This window comes from Trachypithecus francoisi, unplaced genomic scaffold (assembly GCF_009764315.1).
Source record: "Trachypithecus francoisi isolate TF-2019V2 unplaced genomic scaffold, Tfra_2.0 Lachesis_group2, whole genome shotgun sequence".
NCBI lineage: Eukaryota > Metazoa > Chordata > Mammalia > Primates > Cercopithecidae > Trachypithecus > Trachypithecus francoisi.
In genome coordinates, this window is record NW_022681465.1 from 155,928,654 (window position 1) to 155,943,386 (window position 14,733).

The window sequence follows — 14,733 nt, forward strand, 5'->3', positions numbered from 1 at the left end:
ATCTTAGCTCACTGCAACCTCAGCCTCCTGGGTTCAAGTGATCCTCATGCCTCAGCCTCCCAAGTAGCTGGGACTACAGGTTCATGCCACCTTTCCCAGAACTAGAGAACTACCTTAACTTCTCTTGAGCAAGCAGAGGAGAAAACTTTCAAACTGGGTCGAGCATAGTGGCTCATGCCTGTAATCCCACCCCTTTGTGAGGCTGAGGCAGGAGAATAGCTTGAGCCCAGGAGTTCGAGACCAGCCAAGGCAACATAGTAGGTTACTATCTCTACTAAAAAATTAAAAATTAGCTAGCTCTGGTGGTATGTGCCTGTGTAGCTACTTTGGAGGGTGAGGGAAGAGGATCACTTGAGCCTGGGAGGTCAAGGCTACAGTAAGCCATGATTGTACCACTGTGAGACCCTGTCTCAAATTTTTAAAAACTTAAAAGGAACATTCAAACTTATCATGCACACCTTAAGTGTGAGTTCTTTGGAGTTATTTGTATATGATTTTTCAATTAATTATCACCACAACAATTGGTAAAAGATATTATAAACCCTATTATTACCCACCATTCACATATGAGAAGACTGAGATTCAATGGGTTTAGTGTCATGTCTAAAGTCACACAGTTAATAAGTGGATCAAAATCCCAAGGTCTTTTCCCACATACCATGTTATATCCAGAGAAAATAGTAGTAGCATATTAATAAACCAATGAAATCTCATTTGGATGTAAAACTAGAATGGTCACGTGTACATTATAAGCAACTCTTTATCTCTAAGTATTGTACGTGCACACAGCAGCAGTTTTACAGAGTGTCAGTTATTAAGCCGTGCGTTGATTTCAGAGAATAACCACTCTGATTTATTGGTCAGTTACCCAGGTAGATTGTAGAAGCAATTGTGATTTTTCTTACATAGGCAATATTTCAATTAAGATGATTTCTCTCCAATGATATCATTAAAGTACCTCAGTGTTTAAGAATCATAGACCATTTGGTGACATAGCAATTGGTGAGTGTGGGAACTGTTAGGGAAATGGTATTTTGGACTGAGAATTTCCTTTCAAAAAGTGGAAAGTTGCAAATGAAACCTAATCCTTTTAGTCTTGTTACTAATATGAGACTTGCTCTACCCCACTGAACCAAAATAGTAAAGTTGGAAGATACATCACTCTCAGGAGACAAAGTGTGGTGTGGTGATGAGACTTATGAAAGAAAACTACTTCTATCGCTCTTTAGGCTTCTCTGGTTTTAGTTTTCTTTCTAAACCCCTCACTCTGTAAACACACAGACACAACAGGTAGGAAACCAACTCATTCCTCATTTGTTTAAACCAATGAGTATTCTGCCTCAGAAACCAGAACATGCTGCCTTATATAACGAGGTGTGTGTGTGTGTGTGTGTGTGTGTGTGTGTGTGTGTGTGTGTGTGATGTGCTATTCTGGGACAGAGGAAGGGGCAGGTAGAAATCCTGAGGAGCTATGGTAGGAAGAAAGGGTTGCTACCTCCCTTTCAAGCTACGTCGGGAAGAGGGGGTGGGGACTATACCAACACATCACCACGCCGCATGCCACTCTCACACACAGATGCTTCTCCGTCATGTTCTCTGGGAAATTTCCCCCCGATTAGGAAAAGGACAGTAACACGGTTCTGCCTCGGAAGGAGAGTTTTTACCATTGCAGCACAAAGAACAGCGGAGCGCGCTTTCACATCGTTGCAATTCCACTCACTTGACCAGCTCTATACTTCAGCACCACGGAGAGCGGTACATCCTTGGCTGCCACCCATGGGGAGCCAGCTTCCCGCGACTCAGCACCGGATTCCGGTCATCTAGAGGAGGAACAAGCCTGCGTATTATAGCCTCAATGTAAGCAGCTATGATGGTTCTTTCATATTGATCTTTTTTTCCAGTAGAGGTTGTGTTCTCGCTAAAATATGGAATTGAACTTTTATTTATCAGCCTTCTTCCTCTAGTGAACTGCTTAGATTTTTAGATAGATCTGAGGTCTTTCTTATTTGTTGAGTTGGTAGAAGAAATTTTTTTTTTCTCTCATTGAATGTCTAAGTTTTCAAAGCCCATTTAGAAATAGACAACTCATCTCAGTAGCCTATTCCTTTTGTGCTAGAGTAATACAGTTTTATTCCTAGAAGAGTGTGTATGTGTTGTCTCTTCTTTCCTTTCACTACTGACAGCTTTCTAATGTATTTATGTGGTTGTATATATCATAATATAAATATGGGGTTGAGAGAAGGGAGAGGGTTATATTCTAATAAGCAGCCACCATTAAAGAACTACAGGTGGCAAAAAAGAAAATTGTCATTTTTCTTTTTTTCTTGCTGAAAATATGATCTGAGCTATATATCTCCTTCAGACATCCATTTCAAAATAACAAATATGCTCCTAATGAAAGAGTTGTAATCTAGGCAGAACTTTGAAACTCTGAATCTCAGAATCTCCCCTTTAAGTTTGGAGTTGTAAATTCACTTACCTATGATTGAGTAGACACAACCAAAATGCTATTGCTATTAATTGTAATTTAAAGACATAATGGATTCAGGGTAGATTCAGAAAAAGCAATAATGATTGACCCTGCCTGGTGGCACTCAGTGAATTTTTGCCTCAGAATGCCACCTGCTGGTGAGTCCTATTTCTGAAGCACCAGGCACACATCAGATTTATGAATGAATTCACATTAAATCCAGAATATTCATTATGGATGTGGTGCAAATCCAATCTCCAAGATCTTTTTAACAATGATATTGATTCAATTATTTAAAAACTTACCAAAGTTCTATGTCACAATTACCTTTTCATAAATATTTATTTCCAAAAACAATTGCTCCTAAACTTAGGGGCATGTAGACTAGATAACTCCTTTAGGCAGTAATTAACCCAGAAAAAAATCAGAACTATGTGGAACCTCGTTGAGGCTAATTGCAGAATGCATGTGGTATCTTGGATGAGAGCTACCAGGAGCTCTTGCTTAGTAAAAGCAATCAGCATTTCCCTCCATATAAATATTCAGCATGTTACTTTTTTTTTTAGTATTGTCATTTCACAATATAAGGGCCTCTCTTACTTTCTCAGTAGTAGATGTTTATTTCAGACTCTTATCACAGAGGTCAGTGAAATCATCAAAAGGTTACACATATCTATTTTATTTCAGAAAAATCTTTTTAAAACATAAAACTATCAAAACTTGTTTCAGCTCCACCTGGAGCTATACACAATGAGATACAGACATCCAGTTTCATAACTTCCAACTTCCAAAATAGGAAAATAAGGATTTTAAAAGTAAAAAGAAAAATAGAAGCACATATAAAACACTAGTTATATTTGGATAGGTGGTACCTAGGGCAGTTTGAAAAAACTGAGGATAACTTCTTCTCTAAAGGATGTTACTTGGTAGAAAATAAATTACTAATAGAAACATTTATTAACACTCAGGAACACTAGACAATATTTTTATTCCAAGATGCAATGGAAAAACCATCCCACATTAGTAGAATTATTTGGAAAGTATATCTTAATGTAATACATTTTAATGAGTAGAAGAAGGATACTTTGCTTGTTTCCTGTAGGATTAACTGGTAAAATGTATGAACTCATGTATATCATGGGGGTAGTTAGGTGGGTATCTTTTTTTCTTTATTTAAAGTACATATGTTGTACAAGCACATTATTATCAGTAGCTTAGGTGGGAACTTAAATGCCTTAAACCCACAATTAACATAGTTGTAATAAGCTAAAATAGAGCTAATAATATGCAATGTCATTAGAGCACTTACAAGGTGATGATAAATAGTTTACGTTCACTGTCTCACCTCAACTTCAACAGAAAAAGGAAGGTGATACCTAGAAATAAGTTGGATGCCTTTGAAAATATGTAAAAATTTTCAGAAGTAGTATGAAGAAGTGAGAATGTCTCAATTTTCTGCCTCAGTCACCAAAGGATGTCATATGCCTTCTGATATTAGCTGCTTCATCTAGCAACTTACGGGCCATAATTTATAGTGGAGCTAATTAGAAACTGATTTTACTTAGAAATTCATACCTTATTTTAAATGTTGTCAGTCATAAGTAGGAAATAACAGTCACAGAATTATATGGCTCCTATATCTTGTGAGAAGGAAGACGCTGGTAAACACCAACAGCTCCAATGTACTGATCTTCTTAAATGACCAACACAGATTCAAATATTTAGGAATGAATTAAGTTGGTTGACCAAGCACCATGTGCCAGGCGTCAGGAGTATAGGGCACCAGGTGCATATGCCATATACACGAGTATTCCCTACCCTCAAGGATCTTGAACTCTAATGGAAAAAGTTATAGTCTAAAGAAACTCAGAAAAACAAAAACAAAAACAAAAACAGAAAGACAGAAAGAAGATGGCTGGCAGTGGCACACTAGCCAAAAGCACAGACTTTCAAAGCAGACAGACTAGACCCTTAACAGTGAGTCTACCACTGATATGTTGTGTAGCTTCAGAAAAGTGGTTCATTAATTTGACCATCACTTCATCGTCTGTTAAATGAGAATGACAATAGCACCTAAACCATGTAATAGTTTGTGAGAACTTAAAATGATAATGCATGTTCTCAAATGTGTCGTGTTCGCTATACATTTCTAATCATCTTTGCTTAATGATTTATGTACTTACCTCCTTTTTTATATGTTTATATTTACAATTCATTCATCATTACATTGCCGTTTGTCTTTACAGGCTGGCATTATTGTGTTGAGTACCTATAACATTAAATTTATCTTTATATCTTATTTGAAAAATAAATGAATAAATAAATATAAATGACAATGCACATAAATTACTCAGCATGTAGCTGGCACGTGGTTAATGTGAAGCAAATGTTAATCACTATGATTAAATAGTCATTCAGGAAAATAGCTAAGCTTATCAGAAGATAATTTATTTAAAACAGTAATTTATGTAAAGCAATTAGGACAGTGCCTACATGGTAAATGTGTAATGTATGTTAAATATGACTATTGTATAGTCATTTAGAAAAATAGCTAAGCTGAGTATATCAATGTGCAGTAAAATGTGAGACAATTCTAATAATTGTGTACTTAAGTGCATTGATAGGTAAGATTTTGATCATTACTGTCATGGACATTTGTATAAAGTGTTACGGTATCCAGGGCATTTGGTAGACATTATTTAATCTTCACTGTGCTCCTGAGGAACATGAGGAATGGGCTTTATCACTTCCGTTATTTTGGCAAGAGAACTGTGGTTTAGAAGAAGACTCCAAATAACGTGACTATTTTATCACTGTTGCTCTAGACTAATACTCAGAAAACGTACTCTTGGGAGAAGATGCACAGAGCAAAGCTGGGTTTTCCTGGGTGTTTGATCTGACTCCTAGATTCTGTTTGGTTCTGTTTCCAGTAGGGGAATATTACAGGCTGAACTGATTTTAAGATTGGATAATTTCCATAGAGACTTTCGATGCATGTAGCAGTTTTAGAAAAGGACAACAAATATCTCTAAAAAGACATTTTGATTAAGTGGCCTTTTCTTCTTCAGTAATTAAGCACAGTTTCTGTCTCCAAAAGGCTTTATGGCCATGCTCATGTGCAGCTGGACTTAGGGCACAAGATTCATACTTTTCATGGATCAATGACATCTGGCTTCCTTCAGACTGGCTGATGCATCTGTAAGAGCAGCTTGATAAAAGTAGCAACTGAAGGATCAAGAGGGAGTTTAATAATCAGTCCTCCTCTCATATATGGTTTTGTTTCCACTGGAATCCTTCTTCCGAATGACATCAAATGTCAATTGTATGCATTTCTGGAAAATGTAAAACATAGTATCTAACTGGGGTATTTAATCACTCATTATCTCAATAACACATGCAAACAAATATGCATTTGCGTTCAAAGTTCACTTTTAAGAAAAATACTAAAATAAGGCAATCAAATTCCAAATGCATTTTAGGGAGATTCATTTTGCTTATCATTGGCCCTAAAACTGTGACAGGATCACCAGAGTTCAGCAGGGCAGCACATCTGATTCATGAGTGTGAGCTTTGGCCACCAACTATTGTGAGCCATGTGACTTTATCTGACACATCATCTTTTGTGGATTCTTTCCACAAAAGATGTGATATAAATAGCTAAAACATGAATATCTGTGATATCAAGATTAAATAGCAAGGATATGGTGGCTGAATATATTCACAAGTACATAAATGTTTAAAAAGCATCATTAGAGGGATATTAGGGTAAGAGGTAGTCAGAGCTAATAAAAAGCCCACAGTGAGGTTAAAAGGCCTCCATCAATATCTACATCAATTCTCATGGCTTCATAGTCTACTGTGAAGCCCCTCGCATTGGACGCAATTTCACTGAGTAGCACATGCCATTATCTGCTTATATGCATACATGACTCTAAGGCTCATAAGGTTTCATTTTTAACGCTAAATTCTGCTAGGAAAGGAGCAGAACTGACAATTTTGTGAGCATCCAAATGTGTTTCAATGCTGAGGTTTTAAAGGCTGCAAAAGAGGCTTGTTTATTTCTTACTACATCTGGGTGTCTGCTTTCAAGGTCATTCAGAAAAATGCATGTCAAATGGTGAGGACATTTTAACATCTGCCAAGTACTAGCTATACACATATATTCTTTTCTTTGATAAAACATAGTTATTATAGAAACATCAAGATTTATATGATGCCCTACCCTTGTGCAGAAATTATTTGTCCAAAGTCTTAGGACCTAAGATTTAGTCTTTTCACTTGGCCTACCAGAGTTTCTTCACCTAAAAGATGAGAATGCTAATACCTTGCTTTTTACATTTTGTTTTGTTTTGTTTTTTAATGAGTGGAATGAATAAACAATGCTTGAATATCCTTTAAGTTTGTAGACTGCAGTGTCTGTGATATTCATAGGGACTCTGAATTTAGATTGGGTACTTACGTGTTCCTTGTGAAATATTTCTCTGCTATGACTTGGTTCAGTAGTCATTAAATTTCCTTTGAGTTAATCTCTCCATGGCTTGTTGCTGTGTAATAGTTGGGTATCCTTGACCTTGTAGTCTGACCTATTCTCCCTCTTGAGCAGACCTCTAATGGAAAAGTGACGTGGAATCAAGCTGTAGTGCCAGCTTCTTCTTAGACAGCTGCTGTTTCGTATCTGACACACTGCTCAGATGCTCTTGAGTGTAAACTGCTTTTTCTCAGGTTGAGTTGTGATGGCTAAGTCTAAAAAAAGTGTTTCTGAGAGAAGTAGAAGCCTATTGTAGGACAGGCTGAGTACTTCCATGAAAAAGATTATTATCAGTCTTCCTTGGGTTCAACTTGTACCTGTTTGTGTGTGTGCCCAGATGACAGGCCTTGAAACTGAGTCCATTACATCTCCTGAAACAAAGCCTCTTGGGAATACAAATGGGGTAACTGCTTAGCTTTCAACTCAGTAACTTTCTCTTTCTGAAAACCGTATAATAATGTGTCTGCACACTATTTGTGAATCTTTCTCTCCTGTAAATGTTTCTCTGGGATTCCTAATCCACAGTCTCCCTTTGGTACCAATGAACAGACTGTCTCTGGAATGATGGCATTGTTGAAAAGAATGGGCTCAGAAGGATCTCATGAACTTGAATTCTGCCAGTCTTTTCCCCAGCAATCTTTTATCAAAGTGCACTTTTAAAAAGTGGACTGTGGTTCAGACGCTCTTCGTAAAGGTGTACAGAGCTCTCTATTAGGATTTATCACCCACGGTTGCCTTTTGAGGGAGTTGCCCATAATTATTCTTTTTATTTTGTGCAAATAAAGAAGTTGCTCCACTGTATAATTTAGCAGCTTTTCCAAAGGGAAGTGTGACTCAGCTCCAGGCAGGATTAGAGTACCAATATCTGATCACCATTCTTTGCTTTATACCAGACATAGGGCCCCCAAGGAACTAAAACCAAAAAGGTTTGAGCAGGTTGAGCAGTAAAATGAGCAGAAAACTAAATGGAGTCCCCAATTTAAACATTCACAAGGCTAATTGCATGACTTTTTAAAATCTCAAAACATTGTATTTCATTTTAAAGCCTTTCTCTGTAATCATTTTTGTTTGACTGTTTTTTAAAAATGGCTAAAGTGAAATATTAAGTATTGTTTATGCATGAAGACATAACTAATTTTTTAAAAAGACAATTCTCTGGGACTGTGGAAAATAGTTAAAAACAAATATCCAAGTAGTTACTCTTTAAAAAAGATACACTCTTGTTAAAATGTATGCCATTCTAATATTCTCTGAATAATGTGAGTGGAGGTAGAGTAGAAAAGAAAAATAGAAAATACAGGTAGAACCAATTGGAGAATCAACAACGTTTAAGATATCCAAATTGGTAGAGGCTTAGGAAACACCTGGTCCAGCCCCTCTATCCCATAGTTATCTGAGATCTAGAAGCTGGGACCTGCTCAAGGTCTCAAGGCTGGCTAGAGATGGCATATCCCCAACTTGAGCTTAAATTACACAGTAGCTGTTATTGTCTCTAGTTTGCTGTTTCAACACCTTGGCAATGTAAGTTTGGGTAACTTACATTGTCCAAGACTGGCAAATGGTGGAGCCAGGATTCCTACTCTAAATCTCCTAACTCCAAAGTCTGCCTTTCAGCCTCTCTACTCTTAGTATCTTCATCTAAGGATAAGGATAATAATAACACCTTCCTCATAGATTTGATGTAATAATTACACAAGTTAATATATGTGAAGCTCTTAATGTAATACCTGGCATATAGTAGGTGCTTAATAAATGTTAACTGCTATTATTAATAGCATTAGTATTAAGCTCTACACTAGGCCACATTGGGAAACAACAATAAGTAAGAAGGTGACCCAGTATGTAAGTTGAGCTATTTCTTCCATCCATGTAAAAATCCAGGCTCAATATTAAGAAACTAAGGCTGAATTCTCTCAGAAGGGTTGCTTCAGTGGCCATCAGCAAGTGGCAATGATTCTAGTCCTGCTTCTTGCCACATCTTGCCCTTTAATAGGTGCTTAGGTTGCGTGTGGACCAGAAAGCACTGTCCCCATAGAGAACAGCACAGAATGTAGAAACAGACACGTGTGGCATGCATGCGTGTTGCTGCAGTTTTGCCATGGTGCAGGAGCTCATTCAGGGGGAGACATCTGAACCGAAGGCAGCCGTATTTGTGATGGCCAACTCTATGGCACAGCCCTTGGAGAGCTGGGCATAAAAAGAGGCAAGAGGGAACAGAATAAAACCTACGTTGACGTATACTTTCTACACACAAATTACCTCATTTAATCCTCCTACAGACTCTGCAGCACATGTAAGTTATCCACGTTGAGCAGACTGGAAAACTGAAGCACCAAGGGGTTTAGTGGCTGTCTCAACTTTATACAAATGGAAATAAAACCAATAGCCTTCAGCCATACCACCATCCCACGCCCATCCTCTATCTCTTATTAGGGTCCTTCTAAATCCATTTTTCAGCTCTGCCACCCCGTCTCCACCCAAGGCATATAGAAACAGACAACGGATTCATATTCTACCACTTGAAAGAAATAGTTCAGGTAACCCAGTGTGTCTGAATCTTGATGATTCAGACAATGATTTGTAAGACTGCACAATTCCTCATCAGATTCCAAGCATGATATCCTTTGTGTATCTCTTTTTTTTAAATTTTTTTTATTATACTTTAAATTCTAGGGTACATGTGCATAACATGTAGGTTTGTTACATATGTATACTTGTGCCATGTTGGTGTGCTGCACCCATCAACTCGTTAGCACCCATCAATTCATCATTTATATCAGGTATAACTCCCAATGCAATCCCTCCCCCCTCCCCCCTCCCCATGATAGGCCCCGGTGTGTGATGTTCCCGTTCCCGAGTCCAAGTGATCTCATTGTTCAGTTCCCACCTATGAGTGAGAACATGCGGTGTTTGGTTTTCTGTTCTTGTGATAGTTTGCTAAGAATGATGGTTTCCAGCTGCATCCATGTCCCTACAAAGGACGCAAACTCATCCTTTTTTATGGCTGCATAGTATTCCATGGTGTATATGTGCCACATTTTCTTAATCCAGTCTGTCACAGATGGACATTTGGGTCGATTCCAAGTCTTTGCTATTGTGAATAGTGCCGCAATAAACATACGTGTGCATGTGTCTTTATAGCAGCATGATTTATAATCCTTTGGGTATATACCCAGTAGTGGGATGGCTGGGTCATATGGTACATCTAGTTCTAGATCCTTGAGGAATTGCCATACTGTTTTCCATAATGACTGAACTAGTTTACAGTCCCACCAACAGTGTAAAAGTGTTCCTATTTCTCCACATCCTCTCCAACACCTGTTGTTTTCTGACTTTTTAATGATTGCCATTCTAACTGGTGTGAGATGGTATCTCATTATGGTTTTGATTTGCATTTCTCTGATGGCGAGTGATGATGAGCATTTTTTCACGTGTCTGTTGGCTGTATGAATGTCTTCTTTTGAGAAATGTCTGTTCATATCCTTTGCCCACTTTTTGATGGGGTTGTTTGTTTTTTTCTTGTATATTTGTTTGAGTTCTTTGTAGATTCTGGATATTAGCTCTTTGTCAGATGAGTAGATTGCAAAAATTTTTTCCCATTCTGTAGGTTGCCTGTTCACTCTGATGGTAGTTTCTTTTGCTGTGCAGAAGCTCTTTAGTTTAATTAGATCCCATTTGTCAATTTTGGCTTTTGCTGCCGTTGCTTTTGGTGTTTTAGACATGAAGTCCTTGCCCATGCCTATGTCCTGAATGGTACTACCTAGGTTTTCTTCTAGGGTTTTTATGGTATTAGGTCTAACATTTAAGTCTCTAATCCATCTTGAATTAATCTTCATATAAGGAGTAAGGAAAGGATCCAGTTTCAGCTTTCTACTTATGGCTAGCCAATTTTCCCAGCACCATTTATTAAATAGGGAATCCTTTCCCCATTTCTTGTTTCTCTCAGGTTTGTCAAAGATCAGATGGCTGTAGATGTGTGGTATTATTTCTGAGGACTCTGTTCTGTTCCATTGGTCTATATCTCTGTTTTGGTACCAGTACCATACCGTTTTGGTTACTGTAGCCTTGTAGTATAGTTTGAAGTCAGGTAGTGTGAGGCCTCCACCATTGTGTGCTCTACTGCTAGGGAACCCGCAGGAAAGTAACCAGGCATCTTTGCCTTGTCCCATAGGTTGGGGAGCAGCACCTTCAAAAACATGCAGCGCCGGCACACAACGCTGAGGGAGAAGGGCCGTCGCCAGGCCATCCGGGGTCCCGCCTACATGTTCAACGAGAAGGGCACCAGCCTGACGCCCGAGGAGGAGCGCTTCCTGGACTCAGCTGAGTATGGCAACATCCCCGTGGTCCGGAAAATGCTGGAGGAGTCCAAGACCCTCAACTTCAACTGCGTGGACTACATGGGGCAGAACGCGCTGCAGCTGGCCGTGGGCAACGAGCACCTGGAGGTCACGGAGCTGCTGCTAAAGAAGGAGAACCTGGCACGGGTGGGGGACGCGCTGCTGCTGGCCATCAGCAAGGGCTACGTGCGCATCGTGGAGGCCATCCTCAACCACCCGGCCTTCGCGCAGGGCCAGCGCCTGACGCTCAGCCCGCTGGAACAGGAGCTGCGTGACGACGACTTCTATGCCTACGACGAGGACGGCACGCGCTTCTCCCACGACATCACGCCCATCATCCTGGCGGCGCACTGCCAGGAGTATGAGATCGTGCACATCCTGCTGCTCAAGGGCGCCCGCATTGAGAGGCCCCACGACTACTTCTGCAAGTGCACTGAGTGCACCGAGAAACAGCGGAAAGACTCCTTCAGCCACTCGCGCTCGCGCATGAACGCCTACAAAGGACTGGCGAGTGCCGCCTACTTGTCCCTGTCCAGCGAAGACCCTGTCCTCACCGCCCTGGAGCTCAGCAACGAGTTAGCCAGACTAGCCAACATCGAGACTGAATTCAAGGTAACTCTCCCACTTAGTACCCTGCAGGCAGGTTGCTCAAGGGGCTCTTGCGCGTGTGTCCAGTGCGAAATGGGTTGTCTTCAAATCTAAGAAAGGGGGAAACCTCGGGATCTTACTAGGCAGGCCCAGGGGAGGAGGGGAACACATCTCACCTATCAGAGGTAGGCCTGAGGAAAAGCAGCCCTCTGGGTGAAATGTTTTAAACTACATAAATGCGGTAAGAAGTGACTTGAGCACAAATCCATGCAGTAAAAGACTAGTGCAGGCAGGATTATGTTGTGGTTCTGATGTCAATGCCTTAGCTCTGCCTCCGGGAGCTCAGGAGTGTCTAGGATACCTAAGGACCTGTGGTTATTTCCTAGTGCAAGGCTTAGACTTCTTGATTGTTTCACCTATGTGGCTTTGATTTGTCTTGTTCACATCTCTGTCTCATCCTGGAATGTTTTGATCAGTCTCAGTCTGACAGGAAGACCTGGCTGCAGCTTTTCTTAAACCTGGGAAGCTCTTGCCATTTTCTTGTCAATGGGCTGAGGAGGAGGTTTAGGAAAATAAAAATGAAACCGTCTCTGTAGAGTTGAGTTTGTCAACCTAGTAGATGAGCCCAGGTGAAAGCGCTGTAATTCAATCACCCTGAGAACACCTTGACCTGCCAGGCCAGCCTAGAGGATGGAAACCCATCTCCAAAGTGCATTTTTCAATAGCAGGCCTGTGCTTTTTTTGTCAACTGACATCCCACCTGAAAGAGAAAACTTCCTAAAGTAGGAAATTCTTTTCACACAGTGTTTAATAAAAATAAGAGCAATTTTTTTTTTTCTTTTTTGAGATGGAGTCTCACACTGTCAACCAGGCTAGAGTCCAGTGGCATGAACTCAGTCCACTGCAAGCTCTGCCTCCTGGGTTCAAGCCATTCTCCTGCCTCAGCCTCCCAAGTAGCCGGGACTATAGGTGCCTGCCACCATGTCCAGCTAATTTTTTGTATTTTTAGTAGAGATGGGGTTTCATCATGTTAGCCAGGATGGTCTCGATCTCCTGATCTCATGATCTGCCCACCTCAGCCTCCCAAAGTGCTGAGATTACAGGCATTGAGCCACTGTGCCCAGCCAAGAGCAAATATTTAGTGGGCAGTTATTGTGTGCCTAGCACTAACCACCTTATTTATACGATCTTATTTAATCTTCTCAGCAACCAGATGACTTGAGTACTGCTATTAGCCTCATTTTATATGAAGGCACAGAAGTAGACAGAGGATCATATAGCCAGTAAATAGCAAAACCATTGTTCTAATCTATGCACTCAGACCCCAGAGTCAACTCTTAGCCACTTCAGGAAACTGACGGCCAGAGCCTTGCTTGTATATCAGGCTTTTCAGGTTTCACTTGTTTTTACATGAATGATAAAGGATCCTCCACTATAGAAGGTATAGCTGGAAGAGTAGGAACCACAACTGGGCTCATTATTTCTCATCCTGCCATTCAACCACAGACTATCATGTGCTACATGCCATAGAAAGAGGTATTGTACACACAGCTGTTACCGCAAGTGAAAACTTCATGATCCAAACTAGATGTCATTGGAGGAGCTGCCCTGTATGGCATACAATTATACGGCCAAGAATGGGTACCAGCTCATAGAAAGGAAGGTTCTCCTGGGCTGCATTTTTCAGGGAGGGCTCAAAGGAGTTGTAATTGGGTTGGGCCTTAATGAGTAGGAGTGGTTGGGTCATTAGGAAGAGAGAGTAGGCATTTGGAGGAGGTAAGTGAAGATGAGGTCCAGAATGGGCCAGAGCAGGGAGGGTGAGTAGTTCCATATGACTCAAATACAAGCTTCCTGTAGGCCATTCAGGAGGGATGCTGAAGAGATCAGTTGGGGAAGGATCTCAAAGGACCCAGCAGGTCAGGCTGAGCACTTTTAAGGTTGTCTTGTAGGAAAGGGAGAGCGGTGGAAAGTTCGTAATTAGGGAACTAAAGTGATGAGAACTAGACTTTGGGAAATTAATTTGTCTAGTAAATAAGATTAATTGGAGAATTTGGAATGTGAGGCACTGGCACTGAAGAGGGAGAAAATTTTGTTGTGTGTAGGTGAGGTCGTGGAAGCCTCTCTGTAGGAAGACGCTCATGCCGTAAGCCAGGGACAGAAAGACCAGGCCAAGAGGAAGTTGCAGGGCCCCACAAATTGGGACTAGATAAGAATTCTTTAAGAAGTCTACTTTATGTCATCTGTCCTCCATCTGAGACCCAACCACTAAATTGAAGCCACTTCTCTAAATCCTACATTGTATGGTCTCATCTGAAAAACTTGGTGGATGTAGAGGTAGAGATTACTGAAAGAAACTTTTAAGGAATATAGCCTCTTTTTTCTTTTTTTCTGTACAATAAACCTTACTCACCAACATTAAGGTCAAGGATGTACTGCAGAAAATTGGTTGAACTTTGCTTGTTGCACAGTCTTCAGACCTATTCTGCATTGGCCATGTGAAAGGAATGGCTAAACCAATTAATTCAGATATTTCAAGCCAAAAAGTTTTTTAAAAATTCAAGCCAAAAAAAGATTTTTTTGGATTAGATTATCTGGAAAATTGCACAATTCTCTACTGTATCTGGGAGCATGCCAGCTTGCTAACTAAAATGATACTAAACTAACATTTGGAATTACATCTGAGCCAATTTTTTTTAGTAAAATTCAAATCTGGCATATTTCAGTATTTGCACTATCTGAAACTGGAAGTTTATTTGAAAGCATCTACTATGATATTTTGATTTTAAAAGTAAATATGAAAATTGTGGACA

General features: G+C 40.1%; 1 protein-coding gene across 6 annotated transcripts in view; it reads left to right on the forward strand.

Annotated features, from left to right (window-relative positions):
• The first annotated feature begins 1,565 nt into the window (after positions 1–1,565).
• TRPC7 (transient receptor potential cation channel subfamily C member 7) overlaps positions 1,566–14,733 on the forward strand; it is a 137,507-nt gene continuing 124,339 nt past the window's right edge. For 4 of the 6 annotated variants that reach the window (XM_033181136.1, XM_033181140.1, XM_033181141.1 and 1 more), the window contains exons 1-2: positions 1,566–1,857; positions 11,170–11,947. In XM_033181136.1, the coding sequence (XP_033037027.1) occupies positions 1,856–1,857; positions 11,170–11,947 (780 nt within the window). In that variant the 5' untranslated portion in view covers positions 1,566–1,855. Of the gene's footprint in view, positions 1,858–4,381; positions 4,403–11,152; positions 11,948–14,733 lie in introns of those variants that run through there. The other 2 variants (XM_033181139.1, XM_033181137.1) reach the window with 2 other exon arrangements.